We start from the raw sequence: 20,737 nt of genomic DNA, 5'->3' as shown, positions 1-20,737 counted from the left end.
TGTATTATTTACTCATTAGAAACAGAGGTAAAGACACACAAATCATATTGCATAGCACTCAAAATAAAGCCTAATGTTGAGCAAAGTAAGGCATAGATTCTATTGCTTTGCATGTATTCAAAAATATGTCTGAAAACACCTGTCTAAACACAAAATAGTTTATTTTATCAATGTAAAGCTCTTCATTTACAACATGAAATAAAAGATGTGTCTGTCACTGGAATAAATCAGTTATCTACATATAAACGAAAAGTGGATGCTTAAAATCTCACCACTTTTTAGAAGGCCAAACAAAAAAAAAAATTACATTTTACATATTGTATGTGATGGGTGAGACTCAGAACACTGGGAGAGTTTACTAATTACCATCATTAAAATCGTTTGCTGTAATTTTAGAATTGAATTTTAGGACTGAAATGTTCTGTTAATCATAAAGGAGTCAAATACTTGATGTTGACTGTATCGGTCAAAGGGAGGCCTTTAAAATACAATTAATAACATAAAAAATAAAATTAGCAAAAGAAGAATATAAAGGATTTTTAAATATATGAAGAAATTCAACATTATTAGTAAAAAATAAATTAAAACGAGACAGTATTTAATTTCCAATATTTGGCACATATAGAAAAAAATGTAGGAACAGCTAGTAGTGACAAGCAATAGAGACAACTCTTACGGACAACTGAAAGAAATATAAGGAGTAGAATCTTTCTGGAGAGCAATTTGGCACATGTAACACAAACTTTAAATATGGCCATTCTTCACTATTAGGAAATTATTCTAACTAAGGCAATGTGTAGCTGAAAGGGTTTTTGGAGTAAAATTTCTGCAATGACAACAAAACTTTGAAAGCCTAAATATAGATAACTGATTCAATATATCTTTGCAAATAAATAAAATGAAACATTACATAATTATAATGATGTACAGGCATATTTGAAGGCATGGGAATATGTTGATTGTTGAATAAAATTCACATAATATATGCTTCCACTTTTGTTACTAAATGTATGCTGTTAATTATTCATTGTTGTGGAGTCAGTTCTAACTCACAGCAACCCTGTAGAGGGTTTCAGAGAGTGGCTGGCGGTAACTGAGATATGGAAAAACCACAAACTACTTCTACATCTCAATTATAACTGCAAACCACACCCAACCCACTGCCCTTCTGAACAGAATCTGACTCATAGACGCCCTCCCGAAAAGAGCAGAACTTCTCTATAGGGTTTCTAAAGTTGTCAGGCTGTGAAGCCTACGGAAGCCGACTGCTGCTTCTTCCTCCCACAGAGCAGCTGGTGGATTTGAACTGGTAATGCTAAAGGTGGCACTCTAATACTTAATCCACTGTGCCACCAGGGCTTCTTTTAATAACTGAAGTTAACTTTAAATAAGGGAATTATAGCTGATGTTTAAACTCCTTTTGACTATCTAAATTACTGTAATCTAAATGACTGGTATGGTGCTGCAGGTTAATGTGCTGAACTGCAAGGTTGATTTGAATGCAAGGTTGGTGATTGAAGTTCACTGACTAGTCCTCAGAAACCCTATACAGGGTCACTATGGGTCGGAACCAACTCGATGGCACTTAACAACCATAACAACAACAAAATGACTATAGGCCACCTTGTCGTAGTCTCATTTTTAATAAAACAGAGTGAAAATGCCTAATAAAACATAGTTTTATGTTAATTACCACAGTTTAACTTTATTATATGGAAAATAAGTGAACGCCCTAATTTTTGTCGGATCATTCCGCTAATTAATGCGTTTTAATAGCGTAGTGGTTATGGATTGGGCTGTGAACCTCAAGGTCAGCAGTTCGAAACTACCAGCGGTTCCGCGGGAGAAAGATGAGGCGTTCTGCTCCCATAAATATTTACAGCCTCGGAAACCCTGTACAGGGTCGCTATGGGTCAGAACCGACTTCACGGCACTTAACAACAACAACAACAATCTTATTCAGACACAGTATACACTCTTACTTTGTCCTTTCCAGCTATCGTCATGCGTGTTTCCTGAAGACATTAGTACGTGCCTGGATGGTACAGGAGATTGTGGTGTGGTGCTGTAGGATAAGCACTGGACTACTAACTGCAAAGCCAGCAGTTCAAAGCCACCAGTCGCTCGTTGGAAACCTTAAACAGGGTCTCTACAAATTGAAACTGACTTGATAGCACTTAACACCACCAGATGGTATGGATAGTCATTCTGGGTGTGTGATAGATTAAAAATGATCTTAACAGCAAACAGCTAAGGTCTAAATTAGTTCTCATGCTAATTTTGTAAATAATACAAAAAAGGAACTTCAGATGGAGAAACAGAAAAACTTCTTTTACTCACAGAGACTTTGTCCTTTGCCTGTTTAAATACACCAGGAGCCTGAGTTGATTCACCACCTGTTGCTGTTGAAAAGACACAAAATAACCCCAAACTTAGTGGCTAAAGACCACATAATGCATCTCTCAATACCTTTTGGATTTTCAGTTGCCAATGACAGGCATAATCTTCCTTATTTTGAGACTCAAATTCATTGGCTAAAGACACATAAATACCATAGTATGTGGCTCACACTGCATATGCTAATTAATATAACCCACCAAATGATTTTCTATTAGCTACCAAGTTACATGTAAATCACTACACATGAGGACAGATCTTGTGGGATGGAAGTTACTAATGAAATAGCAATCCCTAAACTGTGGAATTTAAGGAAAAGGGGCTTCGTTGGCTTCTAAATTTGGCCTGATAAAGAAGAGTGCCCATGGAGACTTTCAAACCTCCTTCTTGCTCTGCAAGCCATCGGCGCACGGCAGATATTTATAGCATTTTTTATTCTAATATGTCAGCGAACCCCACTCACTTCGCACCCCTTCATTTCACAATATGAATAACACAATTGTTGGATGTAAAAATGCACCACATGAGAAGAGAGCGGAGAAAAATAGCTTGTCAAGGAGAGAAAACATGAGAGGAATTTCAAATTCAGCAATATAGACTATGTTCTACACATGCATTTCCTGTATAGAAATATTACCACATCTGTTACTGCTGTTTCATATATTCTGGTTTGAATTTTAAACTCCATTATCTCTGGCACATTTTCTGTTGATGACTTACTTACCTGATTTGACTTAAATATCTCATGATTTGAAAACAATCCTTTGCTTTTGAAAATCATTAGTGTTATTGTACTCAAAAGGGGGGGAGGGGGCACTTAGAAAATAAAATATTCATGTGTGTGTTTACCCTACCTACTCCATAATAAAACCATCCATAGCTGTTGAGTTGATTAGGACTCACAGTGACCCTATGAAGACAGGGTTGAACTGCTCTATAGGGTTTCCAAGGCTGCAGTCTTTTATAGAGCAGACTGCCACATCTTTTTTCCCAAGGTGTGGTTGGTGGGGGGCAGCCACTGACCTTTTCATTAGCAGCCAAATGCTTTAACCACTGAGCCACCACAAGAAAGAAAACTTCCGGGATGGGGGTGGGGGGAGGAATACTTATCCTTACAAGTACTCTAAATAAGTTATGAAAAGTTCTTAGCCCATGTGCAGCTCTAATACAAAAGCATTAACACTACAATATGCTATGTGCTACGTAGGATTGACTAGTAAGATTACTTACGAATTCTAGAACTGATTCTTTAAACAAGTAGTGTAAGTGAGACCTTCCTATTGCTTCTAAATGTATCTATTGTGTTTATGCTGTATCTCCAATTTCTGTAAATGCACAGTTTTCTTTAAACCCACAACTCCCATTTTGAGTTATGCATTTTGTTAGAATGGGTATCATAATCGCTAATTAGAAGAAAGGAAAACACTGAATCTAAAAAGGTTATTAAAATCAGTAATTTGGATATCAATGCCATTAGATACTGCATTAAACCTTTTGACATTTTCTCTGAAATTCCACAATCCTCATGACATCTTTCAGTCCTTTCAGATAGCCCATAGAATTTTTATGTCCAAATTAAGATGCTCTTCTGAAGAAAAATACCAAGTTTAACAATAATGAAATCCTGAACGAATGAACTTAATAATATGTAACACAAGATTGAGAGATGCAGTTTAAATCCCTAACTCTTAATTTTAAGGAAATCCTCATTCTGAACATTTATCACCAAGGTCTGTGTACCTGGTCTTGAGTGACAGTACACGAGCTGATTCCTGTATAAAGAACACAAATACAAAACACTGTAAATTTCAGTGGCTTTCAAAACCATCAATGACTATCAATTTTCTCTCTCTTCTATCAAAGATTAATGCTGCTCTTGAAACCTTTATAAACTATCAAAAACTTTATAGACATTTATGATTTATAATGGAAATGAAGCTAATTTCTTTTATAATCTATTAGAAAGCCAGTATCTCTGTATGCTACAAGTCTGTCACTTAATAAGTAATATAGTAAAGTATGTTATAAATGAACATTACCGTAGTGTCATTATACACATAAAATAAATACTTGGCACTCACATTTAGGAATTAAGTTTGTATTATAGGTATTTGTAGGAGCATGATGGCTCTGTAGGATAAGTACTGGACTGTAAACCACAAGAGGTTTCAAGCCCACCTGCCGCTTCAAGCCCACCTGCCGCTTCACGGGAAAAAGATGAGGCTTTCTGCTCCTGAAAGATTTACAGCCTCAGAAACCCTATACAGGAACCTACTCCACAGCACTTAACAACAACAGCATGGATATTTGTATAAGTTCTTATCATAAATGATAAACATATTTCATCTCTTCATTCTACCACTTTTTACTAAGTGAAAAGTAAGTACATTTGGAGAAGACAGAGAAGTTAAAAGTAGCAAAATAGAAATTAACCTGGGATCCAAGATATTCAAAGGGAAGGAGTTTAATCTTAGAATTTGATAATGAAATTATACAAGAAATCTTGACAGTTTTGATTCGACACATTTAAAAAAATCCTAATGACAAAGTAAGTGTAAGTTAAAAAAGATGTTGGAGAGTAGATTGGAAGCTTTGTGAATTTTGGATACGAGGAATGAAATTTGATGAGATAACCAGACAATTTCATTTGCCTTCTGTTTTTTTTTTGTTTTGTTTTGTTTTGTTTATCTAAAGACGAGTTACTTTTCAAACCACAATTTTACCCCATTTGGCTTTTCATTTTTAATCTCCAAGTCATTGTGCATTCTTGGTGACTTTTATGAAATTCATCAACATCAGTAACAGATTTGGCAGTAACAATGTAGAAAATAAGGAACTATGTAAGGTTTTAAAAGTATGAGGGAAGTAATAAATTAAAATAATGAGGATGCAGACCACAGTTAAACTCATCACCATTGTCTAACCACACACACAGAATGAAAATAAGAATCCTTATAAAATAACACTAGAGCACAATGCCAAGATACCATCACGCACTGGTTAAGTCTGAATATGACAAAGAAACATATGAGCATGGCCCCTTCTGCAGAGGGAGGGGAAAAAAGAATAATGATACAAGACACTTAATAGCAAAACTGTTCATGACTATTGAGGTTCTTGGAAGAAAACCAAAATGAAGAAGCTGCTACGGCAATGACATTACAAAAAGATGTCTATGTTTGCCAGCCACATTGCAGAACTGAACAGTCAGTCACCTGTTGGTTTCCGCTTAACACAGGAGAGATGAGTTGGTCTAGTATATTTGATAGCAGGTTTTAAAATGAATTTCCTGGAGGGAGAGTGGGCCTGAACTTCTGTTTTTTTAGCAAGTTCAGCCTTCTTATAAACTGCTATGAATAAGAAAACACAAAAAGCATACCATCAGGAAAAAATAAACACTTGGAGCAAAACCGAAAGAAATATCATCAAAAATTATTTATCACTGTTAAGGCAGTTTCTTCTACAAAAGAACAATAATGAATTACTTTAAAAACATTTCAAAATAAGTGATTGTTAAATGAACCTTTTTTCCTTCTCACTTCATCTCTGGAGACTGTGCTAGGCTCCTTTTTAGCTATTTTTCTTTCAGGAGTGGAAATTCTGCCTCTCCCGGTTTTAAAAGGCTTTTCTTTTCTATGTTTCTCAAGAGATGGTCTCCGAGCTTCCTTTCCAGCTTTCTCCTCTTTAGGAAGAGTTTCTAACTGTTCTGTCATGATGCTTCTATCATCATCTGCGGATCAAAGCAAATTATGACAACAACAACAACAACAACAAAAACATTAGTAACAAATGTACAAAATCTCATATATTTAACAAAATACAAAATCAAGAAATAAAGGGGCATTTAAAAATGTTATATTAGGGGGAAAGGCATTTTTCCTACTTGGTTATTGGGGTTTATTTGGGAGTGGGAAAGTTTAAAAAAAGAATGCACACCTTGAGTGTCCACCCAGAGGCTTTCAGCATCCATGATGGAGTCATCGATGGTGGTCTCGTCTTTGTAATCATCGTAGGTTTCTGTCTTGTATTCTGAGAGGACAGCTTCTCTCTCGGGGGAAGCCGGAGCTTCTGGAGAGCCATCCTTGGGTTCTGCCTGGGCTTCAGCTGCCTCTTCTACTTCGAGTTCTTCTTCATCATGAGGCGAGGGTCTCCTTTCGACCTCGGGCTGCTCTAGGGCTGCAAAACGTACACTGTGGGATCCAGACTCTCCTTCGTCAGTTGTGGTTTGCACTACAGTGATGAAATCATCCTCGATGGTTACAACGGACTCAATTCCTCCTTTGTGTTCACCAGGGCAGGTCTCCACGAATTCCTCCCTGACACCTGGGATACCCAGGTCAGTGATCTGAAGGGTGTCTGAGCGGAAGAGCAGCTTATCATACTCTCCCCGGGCTTCTATCTCTTCTTCCTCACTCTGAGCCTCTGCTGGTTCAGACACAATCCCTTCAAGCAATGGCTCCGTAACATCCGAGGGTGTGATAGATATATCTGGGGTCTCTTTGCTTTCTTCTTTTGGTAGCTGAATGAATTCCATCTGGACATCAGCTCTTTCATCTGTGGCTGAGTCAGCATCTGACACAGTAGACGCACAAGGTATTTCTACTGACAACTTAATGGCAATTTCATCTTGAATTAGCGATGACTCTGGGGATGTTTCCTTCTTGCCCTCATCAGGTTTCAAGGACTCCAGGGTGAGGCTTTCATGCTCACCGCTCGACTCGTAGGATTCCTCTTTGTCTACAGCTTCTTGGTGTACCAAGTCAGGTTTGGTCACCTTCTCTTTGACTTCTGTCTCACTAGTTTTGGGGCCTTCTTTCGTGTGGCCAGACTCAACACCCACAAATACATCTGCCTCCTGAGGAAGTTTGGATGAGGAGACCAGATCCTGTTGCGTCTCTTTGAGCTTCAACTCTACTTCTATCCCAGCAACCACAGTTAGTCCTTCAGCCATCTCTCCAAAATCACTGACTTTAACATCTAATTGACTCTGGTCAGCTTTCTTTGCAACCAAGTCCAGTTCTGGCTCAGTTTTCTTAGATGGTTCTACCTCAGCTACCTCTGGCACTGAACTCAGACCTTTCTCTACTTTGTCAGCCATGAGAGGTGATGTATCTTGTGATATTGTCAGTTCTTTGGCCAATGATTGTTCAAATACTTCAATGTTATCACCAGTCTCTTCTGTTTTCTTGGCATGTTCTTTGGAATCGACCTGTTCTTCACTCTTTTCTAGTACAGTATCTAGCTTCTCATTTGCTTTCCTTTCCTGATCAAATTCCCTACCTAGTCCCGACATATGTGGGGATGTTTCTTTCTCAGCACCTAACTCATCTTTCACTCTTCCTGCAGCTGCCAGTTTGACTTCAATCAAAGAAAGATCTGTTGCCAAATCTCTTCGAACTTTATCATCAGTGCCTTCATAAAAGGAACCACTCTCCCCTGATAAATTCTCACTGTCTTGCACAGGTGATGGGAGCGGGACTGTGTATTTATTGAACACGCAGTAGCCCAAGTCTTCCAGCTGACTGTCTGTTTTTACAATGACATGATTTTCACCGCTCACTGGGGGCAAACCAGTACAACTCTCCTCAATCACAGTCTCTGATGGGATTGATTTCTTCCTTGCAACCTCAGCATCGGCACTAACGGAAGCTAATCTTGATCTTGTGCCTGCCAGATCTAGCATTTCGGGCAAGTCAGGGGCCATTACAGTTCCATTTTTATAATAGTCTTTGGCTAGAAAAGGCAACTCACATGATGCCTCAGCTTGAATATTTTCTTCTCCTGTAGCTTTTTCTTCCTCTATCTGTTCTTCTTCCTCTTTGCTTTCTATTGGAAAGCCAGGGGCTTTTTCCAGTGCAGGGGTTGTGGCAGGAAAGTAATCATCACCTTCATCCATACTTCCACTAGTGTTGGTAAGAATATCAGAAGCCAGAGGAGAAAGATCATGCCCCCTACCAAAATTAAATCCAAGGGCTATGGAATCAAGGCAAGACATGGGCAAATTGATTGACATACTTCTTTGTTCTATTGCAGATCTACCACCAAGTCCTAGACTTCTGCTTAGTGTTAAATCATCCTTATTCTTGCTGTGGAGATCCCGTTTCTCCCCATACACTTTTGGATCAATAGTGAACATTCTTTCTTGAGGAGAACTGGGCTCTTCAGGTAAATCAGATGGATGACTCTGTGCAAGTGTGCTGTACCTTGCTTCCTGAGCTGTAGCATGGGGCTGGGATTCTTCTCTTGCCTGGGATTCCTTATCATCATCTTTATACAGGGGAGATATGGTATCAAAAGACTCATGCACACTTTCTCTTGTGTCACTCAGTTCATAGTAATCACTGCCTGGCTGAATGCTTTTGGTCACTTCTTCTTTTAAGGCAGATGTTTCAAAGTACTTGGACATTCCTGATTTATCTTCATAAAATGGCATGTCAAACTCAGATGATGTTGCAGCCCCGACCCTTTCAGTCTTATTATCATTGTCATCCACTTTCTCTTCAAAAAGTTCTTGGATTGAGCTCTTTTCACTCAGCGTACATGGTCCAGCCAACATTTTCTCCAATGTTTTAGAGGTCATGGAAGAATCTGTAACTGTTTGCTCCAGACTTAGAGGGAATGAGTCCTGTTTTAATGCATCTGTGGTAGGTTCTTGACCTTTCTGTTCTTTTGAAAAAGTAAGTTCTGTGGTACTCTGAATTGTGTCTCTTTCATCATCTGTTAATTTGGGAGGTTTGCTCTCCTTTGGTACAGCTTCTTTGTCAGTGACGGCAGTATTTTCTTCAAACTTATGGTGAGGTTCCTTTTCAGTAAGTGTCAGTTCCTGTTCACTGAGAGTTAAGGTTTCATTTTTCTGCACACTCTCTTCTATCATGACCTCTCTTTCTTCTGCTGAAACTTTCTCTGCGATACATTCTTCCATAATAGGAATATTTGTATCTTTGGGTGAGGTAATGGCCACTGAGGCTGGTATTTCTGCCATTTTGTCAGGTTTATCCTTAAGAGATTCTTCAACTTGGGGAGTATCTTTGGCAGTCTGTGGACCACTGGTTTCTTCTATAGCTTTTTTGTTATCTGGTTGTAAAAGGACAGGGCCAAATGGTAAAGCTCCTGCAACTATTTGATTCTTCATGGCATCAAAAGGGAGAGTGAAGCTTCCACTTTGAAAAGGGCTTGGCATGGGAGAATCAAATTGTTTCCCTTCCCAGTTTGGGATATCTTCTAACACATCTTTTTCCTTCATAGGTGTTAGGGGACCAGGAGATATTGGAGCAACTAAACCCCACTCATCTTTTTTGGCTTCTATTGGCATCTCAATGAACCAATCTTTTTGCTCTTTTTGAGTTGGAGACGCTGCAGGGAAGCCAATGCCAGGTACTACTAGGCTTGGGTCTACCTTCTGATTAAAGTCTTCTGGACCAGCCCCAAGAGTGTGCCCAAACAGACTGAGTGGTGCTTTTTCCTCTTCTTTGCTTTGCATGTCCATTTTATCAGGGGATGTTTCAGTTGTCTCAGTCTGAGAACCTAAGGCAGCATGTTTAAGGTCTTCACCAGGCTTACTTTGCTTCTCTGATTCGTTTGCCTTCTTATCTAATGGCTCAGTTGTAGCAGAACTCAATTCATGTTGATCATGGAACTCCATCTTCGAGGCTGTAAGTAAACCTGAAGTAATTGGGTGGATTTTTAAACAAATAATAGGCAATTGCTTTCAGACAGTAAGCTTAAAATTATATCTTGAAATGATAAATGAATGGTAGTATAAAAAAGAAAAACTATGGAACATGCACGCATGCCACCCATTTAAAAATCAATATGAAAATGTCAGGGCTGAGATATTGATGAACGCATGTGTACAGTAACTGTAATAGGATCATAAGTTTAAAATCCCCTTCTGTCCTCTTTGCTTACATTGGGCCTCTTCTAAGCATGACTTCAGACTTCTGGTGTGGTGCTGTAGGATCAGCGTGGAACTGCGAACCACAAGGTGGTGGTTCAAACCACAAGCTGCACTTCAGAAACCCTACACAGGCTCACTATGAGTCGGAATTGACTAGATGGCACTTAACAACAACAAACATGACTTGATGTACAATTTAATTTTACAAGTCTCATGTGCCTTCCAGAGATAAAAATGATAAACTAAAGAATATTGAAAAAAAAAGTATCTAATATTAAGCTGTAAAAGAATACATTTGAAGTAGTAAAATATGTGTAAGAATTTATTTCTATCAACTTTTACTTTGTTTTCTCATTTCAAAGTGAATTGGCAGGACATGGATAGAAGACCAATTAATTTATAATTATATGAGTGTCAATAGTGTCAGTATTACTTTATTAGTAAATTTCAAGACCAATGTTTTGGTAGATTTTATACATAATGATGTTTAAATTCCATCAGATTCTCATTTGTATGTTGGCTTTAAAATATGAATTATACTATTATTACTGGAATTGTGTATCAGTAGAGTAAGTACATGTTTTAAAGAATCAACAATTAATAAACTTTCCTCTCCATGGTCATAACTTCATTCCCTGGAAGGCGGCCAACTGGAGAAGCTTTGCCCAGTAATGGGTTTAGAGATGCGTCTTAGAATTTAAATGATTCATATTTATTTATTTTCTGTTTACCAATCCAAATGACTTCAGAGTTCAACTTGTGTTTTAAAGTCATGGGTTATTTCACTGTAGTCAGTAGGGCTAAAGATAATCATTTAGAAATGATTTTGAAAAAAATAAAATAAAATTGACCATCTCTTGAAGAGCAAGTGTGTAGATTAGCATTACCTTATACACTTGTGTGTCCTGTTGTAACAATAGAAAAGAAATACTTCATGAACTTGTAACAAAGGTTAGGTGAATGAAAACTCAAAAGATATGGGGATGACCAAAAGGGGTTGGCTGCCATGAACAGGAAATGACATGAGAAGCATCAGCAAGAGCTTTTTAAGGAAACCAAATCTGTATTCATTGAAGCATAAAAGAGATAGCACACTGTGGTTGCAAACAAAAACAATTCTACTATTTAAGCTTCTATGTGCCAAAGTCCAAGTCAACAACTCTGCGATTTGAAACAAAAGCATATGAATTGCTGTCTCAAAAACAAAAATAAAAATATACATGTATTAGCAATGTGACTGGCAAACATTTGAGATGAGGAGGGGAAAAAAAAAAAAAAGGTCACATAGCATCATCAGCCTGGCTGCAAAGCGTATTGTATCATGGCAAAGTAAAATCAGAAATCAGCTGCAGCAGTAGGAAACCAAAACCAAGCTTTCATACAGCACCTGAGCAAGCCACACTCACTACTTATAAGCCTAAAACAGTGGCCCTGTGATCATGAAAAGACCTAGCAACGAAACAGCGTTGAAAAGGCATGAGGTTGGTAAGCTGCTGGAGAGATCATTTTGCAACAAAATACATGCACATCCTAATAAAGACACACCTTCCTGGGCAGAGGAAGGGGTTTTTACTTCCGGAGACACCTCTGTAACCTTTACATTTGGCTCATGTGGGGTCCCTGCTGGGGCACTCTCTTCAGGAATTACTTTGGCCTTCTCACTAGATTCCACTTGGCCCTCACTGAGGACCTTGGGTTGGTCTGAGGACTTAGCAGCCCCACACTTTTTCCCAAGGAGAGCAGCAGGTTTCTCTTTCTCAGCCATCGGACCCTCTAGCGTTTCTTCTTCTTAGGGATGAAAAAGACGTTGACATCATGACCACAGAACAATACATGAAACGACAGAAATATTATCCAAGGAACACTTTCAGCTCCGATATAACGACCTCATGAGAAGCTCAGGTGTTTTTTTCTTTTACCATTTGGATGAGGAAATTCACATTCTCATGATAGGTACATTATGTGTTGGTTAGAAAATTACTGTGGATAATCTCTTAATAATGGCATCTTCTAAAGTCTCATTAAAAGGCTATTTTAAAAATTGAGAGCTGAAAGGGTTTTTTATTGCTCTATTTCCCTTAGTGGAAATGGCAGTAAGTTGAACACATGTGGAAAGCTTGCTGGATATAAGAGATGGTGCTTCTGGCTAACAGATGGTTGTGAAAAGACAAATGCATGGATTTACTGAAACAAAACAAACAACAACCTTCACATTTGTTAGACATGTGCTGTTTTCTCCAATGCAGGAAGCCCCTACATAAGAACACTACTCTATTTTAAACATGCAAACTTTGCTAAAGAAATCCTTGGGAATAAAGAAGAAAAGAAAAAGTATTGCCTCAAAATAACATCCAATCAACTATCTATCATAACAATTTCGTGAAAAAGTTCTTCATGAATATTGAAAATAAAAGTTTATTCATGACTTCTTGGGTGAAAGCCTACATATAACTGAATTTATTTTACTTCAATGTATTCTGTGTATATGATGTTGGAGATGATGAAACATTTTCAGGAGGAAGTAAAATATTTTTTTAAAAAACAAGATCAAGGTCAAGTTAAATCTTAGTAGTTAGGAAAGTCTACCTCTAGGACCCACTTCTTGCTTATACCCCTGAAATATCAGTAATGTAGTTCATGTATAGTTCTCTTTGAGTAAGAAAGAAAATATGCATATAGGTCTAAAGTCTTATTTCTACAATTCCAAATTCAATCAACATGGAAAATAAGTGAGTGGCAGGGAGACTGCCAAATTCTCCCCTGAAAGAGGCAAATCACAAGAAAAAAAAAAGTTACCATTTAAAAAGCAAAAAAAACCCCCAAAAAACAAAGCAAACCCAAATGTATGAAATTTGTGAATTATCTTGTTTATTTGTTCTTCATTTATGCCTCAGGTGACAGTAAAGGAAATATTTAACCCTTTCAAAATGAGAGGGAAAATTTTAAGCTGTCTGACAGTTATTCAAATTGAAGTTTCCTATGAACTACTTTGCTTTGTTTAAGGATCTACAGATAAAAAGTGAATCTTCTTTTTTGGAAAATATTAAAACTCTCAGAGGGGGAAAATCAGAATTACTTCATCTTCTTCCTCACACTTCGCCCTCAGACACTCATGTTTTTGTAATTAAACTACATAATGACATTTTAAAAATTCAGATTCACACTTTTTATTATTAAGGCATAGAATTTTTATAATGCCATAGAATGAGAGATTTTGATCACAGTTAAAAGACTTTAAGACTGCTTTACTGATGTCAGCTTATTGGATAAAGTATAATCAAGTTAGTTTACATGTTTTCCAAATGTAACTTTCTTGATTTTCATTTTCTCAGTTTGTTTACATATTTTCCAAATAAATGTAACTTTCTAGATTTTCATTTTCTCATTTTGTATAAATAATGTTTAAAGACATCTGTTCCTTAGTTTAAAAAATGTCTATATTTTTTCTTAACTGTTTGAAGGTCACACTATTATAAGACCTTAGTTTATCTATAAATATGAGTCATATTTCTCTACTAGAGTACCTGATCCATTGAAGCTCTTTATTTTCAAAAGGACCCTTGAAGTTTATTATCATAAATGTAGTTTGTGATCTGCAAGTTTATTTCTCATCATCTTGAAACGATTTGCCCTTACAGTATGAAAATATGAAGCATTATCATATGCAAATAACCCCGCCACCTAAGGAAGTTTGTTTCTACTTTTTCCCTTCTAAGACTATCTAGTTAGAATGAGACAAATTGGAAGTGCTGTCCATTTACTTTATCATCATGGTAGTCAATTACACACTAGGGTCCTCAAGGCTAAATGATGAAGGCTATGAATCATATCCTTCATTTAAGCCCATCTCCAACCAAGATGTAGTCATCCGGGGTGGCCTTTGTACTTTCTACAGATAATTGATTTGTAGAAATAAAGCTTTCCATAACATTTATTCTGCCCTAAACAGATTCTTAACTATCTTGGAAGAAGCTATATCAAGTAACAAAGCACTAAAAAGAGGATTATTGAACTCTTAGAGATATTATATATCCACAGAAGACAAAAATAATATTAAGGCTCATCCTCAGTGTGGGTAAGAGTATGTTTACCAATTTATTTTTAGGGAGTAGAAAGAAGTAATTTTATAATTGAATGATTTTTGCTTTTTTTCTTTCTTCTCGAAGCAATTATAAAGAAAAAGAAGTGTTTATATACCTCAAAAAAATACTTATTTCACATTATGTTGAACATCTGGATGGATGCTACCTATATAGGGACTTCATTTCATGTGGAAAAAGCAAGCTTCTTCCCCCTCCCACCCCCCATATGAAGGCACACTTAGTATGATGCATGTGGACAAAGCTGCAGGCTGGGGAGGAGGAGCAAAAGGGGACCATGCTTGGTTCACCTTTCTCCTGGCTTAAATGGACCTCTGTACTCTGCGCTGAGACACCTGGGAGCACACTAGAGGTAGTCCATTCTGAGCTGAACAAAGGATGCTCATAATACTCCTCATCAGAATTGTAAGGGTCATCATCAGGCACAGACACCGAAATGGAGGGGGCTAGGAGTCTACGCCTCTCCCCGCTGGTGGCAGGTTCATGGCAGGGGAACCTGTGTAGAGGACCCACTTGATCCTCAGCCCCTTCATCTACAAACAGACACACAGGAAGAAACTGCAGGGAGAACTGGACAAGACAGACACAAGATCAAACAGAGGAGACAGACACTTACAGAAGGACACAAAGGGCCACAGAAGAAGCACAGCAGGATGGATGGGAACCGGAAAGACAAGCTGATGGAGAATGGAAGACAGTGAGAGTGGTTCATGCTTTAGTAGCTACTGAATTTAAAGGATCCCTTAAGCAGGTTTGCCATTCACTTTGGTGAATCAAAAGCATTGATAAATCTACTGCATAACAGAAATTATCTAGACATTTCTGTAAAACAAGTCAGAATAACCAAGGAAACACTGGCAAAGAAACATTAGAAGACATTACAAAACAAATGCATTCTTTGGAAGATTAAAAAAAAAAGAATTCTTATGATAATAGAAATATATTTCTAAGTTAAAGATAAGAAAGTTGTTATGATCTGACGCTCTGTGATTATGGGGGAAAACAATCTTGTATGAAGCACATTCTTAAGATGCTCAAATAGCATTTTGGTTAATAACTTAGTTAATGACCTTTAACCACAGAATAATTTTTCTTTTCACTCTTTCATGAAAAATCTACAGTGCATTATTCTATTTTCCATTAAGAGATGTAGTCAGCAAAGCTCTTTCTTTAAATATTAAGGATAATAAACTAGCTTTAGACATCATTTTAAATACTGGTTCATTTACAGGACAATGGAAGCATATGGTAAAGAAAGTTCTGAATAATATAAACATGTTTGTTTTGAGTTTTGTTTCAATTCTGAAAGCTTAACAGAGACACGATTAAAAGAAATTCTAGTGCATTGGTTTCAGATGAATCAAGTCTTTACGCAGTTTCATTTGTGACACTGGGTCTTTACTGCTTTCATGTTTCAAACCCCTATTGCTTATTTCTCATGGAAATACTGAAATAACTGTTATCATTTCTGTTCTTCCCTGTGCCTTGGCTTGGAAATCTGCATTAATTAAATATACTTCCTTAAATGCATAACTGTAGAGCAGGCTGATTGATACTTGCATGAGTTTTAAGGACTATGCTTCAATGTGGCAAGTTAGCAAATTTGATGATTACTATTTACTTACTTTTATAGAGAAATTATTTAAAAATTTCATAACCCAGCAATAAAAACAAAGTCTGCAGTACATAAAGAACATACATTAGACTGTGAGGCACAAGGTTGGTGGTTTGAGCCCATCAGCCACTCCACGTGAGAAAGATGAGACCGTCTGCTCTGGCAAAGATTACAACATTGGAAACCTTATGAGTTGGAACTGACTCCGTGGCAATTAAGAACATCAGAATTTAAGCAGACAGAATTATAGTATGTATTTGAAAATGACTGTACTTTCAGCAACTTATTTTCAGCAACCAAGTGCTAACAACTGGGAATAAATCTGAAATCATAAAGAGTTCTAAAATAACAGAGTATGGAGAATACTTTGAATCATTTACTGACTGATCCATGAAATTTGTTTCTGGATGGGAATGCAGAACTTTCTGTCATGATGCTTATTATATCATGAAATAACAGAAGTCTAAAATTGTATTTGGTATTCTTAGTTCAACTAAGGCACAGTTTCCCAGCTGAGCAGATAATTGGCCAAGATCTGGTCTACAACACTGGCTGAATCATAAGGGCCGGACTTGTCACATGTCCTAGTCATTCATATTTCCCAGTGACTCACTGAGAAACTCCTCATGTATGTCATTTACTTTTCAAATTTCTAATGCATTTAACAGATTAGATGGGCAACCAATAAATGAAAATGGGATATTTGGCTTTCTACTTTCCAGCATTTATTTTCTGGGAAGTATAACAGACTTGAGTATACAATAGAAGTAGTCACTTTGAAAGAATTTAAAGCTACAGACTAGTAGTGTAAAGGCAATATTCACTGTAAGCTTTAAACTTTTGAAGATTTTGGCATCCCTTTTGCTGTTATTTTGAAAGTGCCTAAATGTAAAAACAGCTCAGAGGCTTGCTTCAGATATCCAACATTTCAAAGAAACAAGGCTTTCTATTCTGAAATCCTTGATTCTGATCAGTGAATAACAAACAAAATCAATTAACCCCGTAAGAGTTTCAGTGGAAGCATAGCTCTGAGGCAAGACAACTTCAGAACGAGTGTCTGGCACCCTTGGTCCTATAGTTCTATGAGGTGCATGTACTTCAGCAAGTGTTCACAGAAAACATATGAGCCTGAAGTCTATCTACATTATCAGGGGGATTTCAAAATGCTTGGGGAAAAATGGCATTGAAATATAATGGGATTTTTCACAAAATTTTGAAGTCCTCTTGTATTAACCTCAGATATGCACAAGGAAAGTTATGGTTAGAGGAGATCATTTCTAGCCAAGCTCAAACAGTATAGTTGGTTTCAGTGATAATGATGGAAGACATGAGATTCTCAATTACTACACAATTGTGTATGGTGGGTGTTCTTGGATTACATCTAAGAGATGAAAAATGGTAATTTGAAAAAAGGAAATTAGTTCAGTAGATGTAATAAAACATCCTCATTTAAAAATAACTTATCTCTGGTAGCATAGTGGTTACGAATCGGCCTGCTAACCTAAGGGTCAGCAGTTCGAAACTACCAGCTGTTCCATGGGAAAAAGATGAGGCTTTCCGCTCCCGTAAAGATTACAGCCTCAGAAACCCTGTACAGGGTCACTATGAGTCGGAACTGACTCCACGACACATAGCAACAACAACAAAATATTTCTATAGTTCACAGGAAGAGACAATTTGAGGAAAGTAGTGGGGTAGACCCCTAATGAGATGGATTGGCCAAGTGGCAGCATTGATGCTCAAGCGTGGCAACAGTAGTGAGGTTGGCCCAGGATAGGGCAGGTTTTGTTTTGTTGTGCATAAGGTTGCTATGGGTCGGTACCAACTCGATGGCACCTAATAACAACAGTGGGGTTGTAGTTGCAAAGACTTATGTTTGAATTCTAGATAAGCCAAGTTACTATCCATGACGTCCTGGGCAATAGAGCGAAGAGTAACTAATCTCTATCTCTGTGGGTTACTGGGACGATTCAATGGGAAGATATGCTTTTTCACTTCACTTGACCCATCAAAGTTAGTGTTGCAGTATTTATGAAAAGCGAAATCATTTCCTAACTGTAGTTTTGCTGCTTAAGAGCAAGACAGAATATGTCCTTTTACTATAAATATGCATGTTTATAAGGACCCTACTTTAGTCACAAAGCATTCTATTTCATTTAAGAATGTGATATATAGTAAAGGATAAGGTAGCCTTGTGAACATGGCTCTTTTGCATAATCTTCAAAATAACGCTTACCTGGTTTCAATGGACGAAATTAACATCTCCTAACTTGTACTCATTAAAAAAAAAAGTTTGAAAGTTACTGTTGGATTAACAGCAAGCTTGCCATACACAATGCAGTCTTGGAATGTCAACCCCTTTGGTACACTTTCACTAGACACCAGGTCTCTGGAACATCAGTGACTCAGTGAGTTTGCCTGGTGTGGCATCCCAGTGTAGGGGTGAAGGCAGCTGGCTCTGCTTACACTTTCTCTACCATCTCTAAGCCTTTTTCATTCTGCAAACTTTGAACTGAGGACTTACAAGTTTGCCGCCACAGAAGGACATGGAGGGAAAAGTGCTTTGGGATCAGCAATTATTATATCACCCTGAAATTCTGGAGCAAACCTAAGAGGGCAGAGGGATTCCTGGCTTTGTTTTCACATGGTTCCAATGTTCTTGCACAGGCTTCCAAATTTAACAGTTCAATCCAAATGCCAACTATTATGGTTTAGCCGAAAAGAAAAAGTAGGTTAATTTGACAGCACCCTAACTCAGTAAGCTATTGATTTACTGTGCCATCCTTTCCTGTATATTTTTAAGTGGGCCGCTCATTTAATTTTTGCATCAAAACCCCCTTGTATATGTTTCCCAAAATAGGTATATACTCTGGGAATTAGTAATACACTAATTATAATAAATTAATATCCATAAATGAGAGTAATTTCTATCTTAAATTATTTATAGCAGAAGCGTTCATGTTTCCCCCTTGGAAAAGAACAGCTTTAAATAACTGGTGATTGATTTTTTTTTAAAAAGTAAGCTTATCCTCAAAATTACTGAATTACTCTCTTTAATAACTTTCTTACGTTTGTCTGAAAGGATGAGACTGTGATGCAGTCACCATGGTTCTGGATTAAAGTCACGTTGAAGGTGTGTCAATGAGAGTAAATAATCACCTCACCAGGGCAAGCAAAACCACCTACTCCTTTCCATCCAATCTGCTATATGGAATTTGAGGTGCATCTGTACAAACCAATTAATTTGTATAATGAATCACCTGAATCCTGTTTTCCACTAGTTTGTAATTTATCTTCTGCCAAAATGAAGCTGGTTAATTATAATCTAATATTTCTTGCACACAATATTAAATATGGTTTAATAAAAGGAGAGACAAGCGGCAAGTTTGTCTCGATCACACATCTCTCATACATTTAAAGTTTCCTGGTCTTTCAGCTAATGAGGTGCAGTTTATTTGAAAAAAAAAAAACCATGTACACACACACACAAAAAAAACAAAAACAAAAACAAAAAAACCAAAATACATATAAAGTCCATATATTTTAGAAAGTGGGTATGCTTTTAAGATTATATATACATATAGTATGGTTTTAAAAGCAAATCATTAGGCATTCATATAGTTAAAATTTTTCAGTAAAAATACAGTATGCTTTAAAAAATGCTAAAGTATCTTCAAATTAGTTTCAATAGTAAATGAGTTGACATTTTCCCTCAATATACTGGAACATCTTGGGGAATGCAATTCTATTGTATCTAATTCTAAGTTATCAAAAGTTGAAAGTTATTCTACATTTTATTTACATTTTTATTATACTCGTAATAGCCTCCACAAAATAGTCAGATTCCCAGATGGCTGGAAGAAGCTTACTTGTTCTTTTCCTGTTCCAATTCCAAGATAAGAGTGGTGATGGCTGTGTTCCGTGGAGTCGGTTCCGACTCATAGCGACCCTGCATAGGGTTTCTGAGGCTGTAAATCTTTACAACAGCAGAGAGCCTCATCTTTCTCCCGCAGAACAGCTGATAGTTTCAAACTGCTGACCCTGAGGTTAGCAGCCCAATTTGTAACTACTACGCTACCAGAGCATCTTAATATAAGAGTTGTTACTGTTGTTAAGTGCCGTTGAGTCGGTTCCGACTCATAGCGACCCTGTACAGGGTTTCCGAGGGTATAAATCTTTACGGGAGCAGAAAGCCTCATCTTTCTCCCGCGGAGTGGCTGGTAGTTTCAAACTGCTGACCTTAAGGTTCGCAGCCCCATTCGTAACCACTACGCTAACAGAGTAAGAAGGGCAAATTCCTTGCCTTCAGGAACAAGTCAGGTGTGTCAACTTCATAGTCCTCACTGGGGTTAAGAGGACTCTGTGACACTTGAAAGTCCTTAAGAATGGGCTCAGAAACATTTTCAATGATTCAAGGAAAATGTAACTGTTATGTAAGGCTTGTCACTGAACACAGACGGTGACTGTTTTTCCTCCATCCCCTTTACTACTTCTACTCCTTTCTCATCACCATCCATCAGGAATCTCCTTGTGTTCTTATAACACATCATGCAAAGTGACCTTTCACATCCTGGTCCCTTTGCCCAAAATGCCTTCTCTCCTTCTTATTTGCTTGGCCAACTCTCTGGGATCGGTTGACAAGTTTCTACCTTAGAGAAACTTTTGTTAACCATTCCTATTCATAAATAAGCTTTCCTTTTTTTGTTTCTTCTTGAAATTATGTGTGAG

General features: G+C 37.4%; 1 protein-coding gene across 5 annotated transcripts in view; it reads right to left on the bottom strand.

The window, feature by feature from the left end:
- The window catches only part of MAP2 (microtubule-associated protein 2), a 93,662-nt gene that overhangs the window by 38,312 nt on the left and 34,613 nt on the right, over positions 1-20,737 (bottom strand). For 3 of the 5 annotated variants that reach the window (XM_006872737.1, XM_006872735.1, XM_006872736.1), the window contains exon 4: positions 2,341-2,402. In XM_006872737.1, coding sequence (XP_006872799.1) covers positions 2,341-2,402 — 62 coding nt within the window. Of the gene's footprint in view, positions 1-2,340; positions 2,403-5,612; positions 5,748-5,920; positions 6,128-6,333; positions 10,060-20,737 lie in introns of all 5 variants that reach the window. The other 2 variants (XM_006872733.1, XM_006872734.1) reach the window with 2 other exon arrangements.

The sequence above is a fragment of the Chrysochloris asiatica genome, unplaced genomic scaffold (assembly GCF_000296735.1).
Source record: "Chrysochloris asiatica unplaced genomic scaffold, ChrAsi1.0 scaffold00212, whole genome shotgun sequence".
Classification (NCBI taxonomy): Eukaryota; Metazoa; Chordata; class Mammalia; order Afrosoricida; family Chrysochloridae; genus Chrysochloris; species Chrysochloris asiatica.
This window is presented reverse-complemented; position numbering and strand designations above follow the sequence as displayed.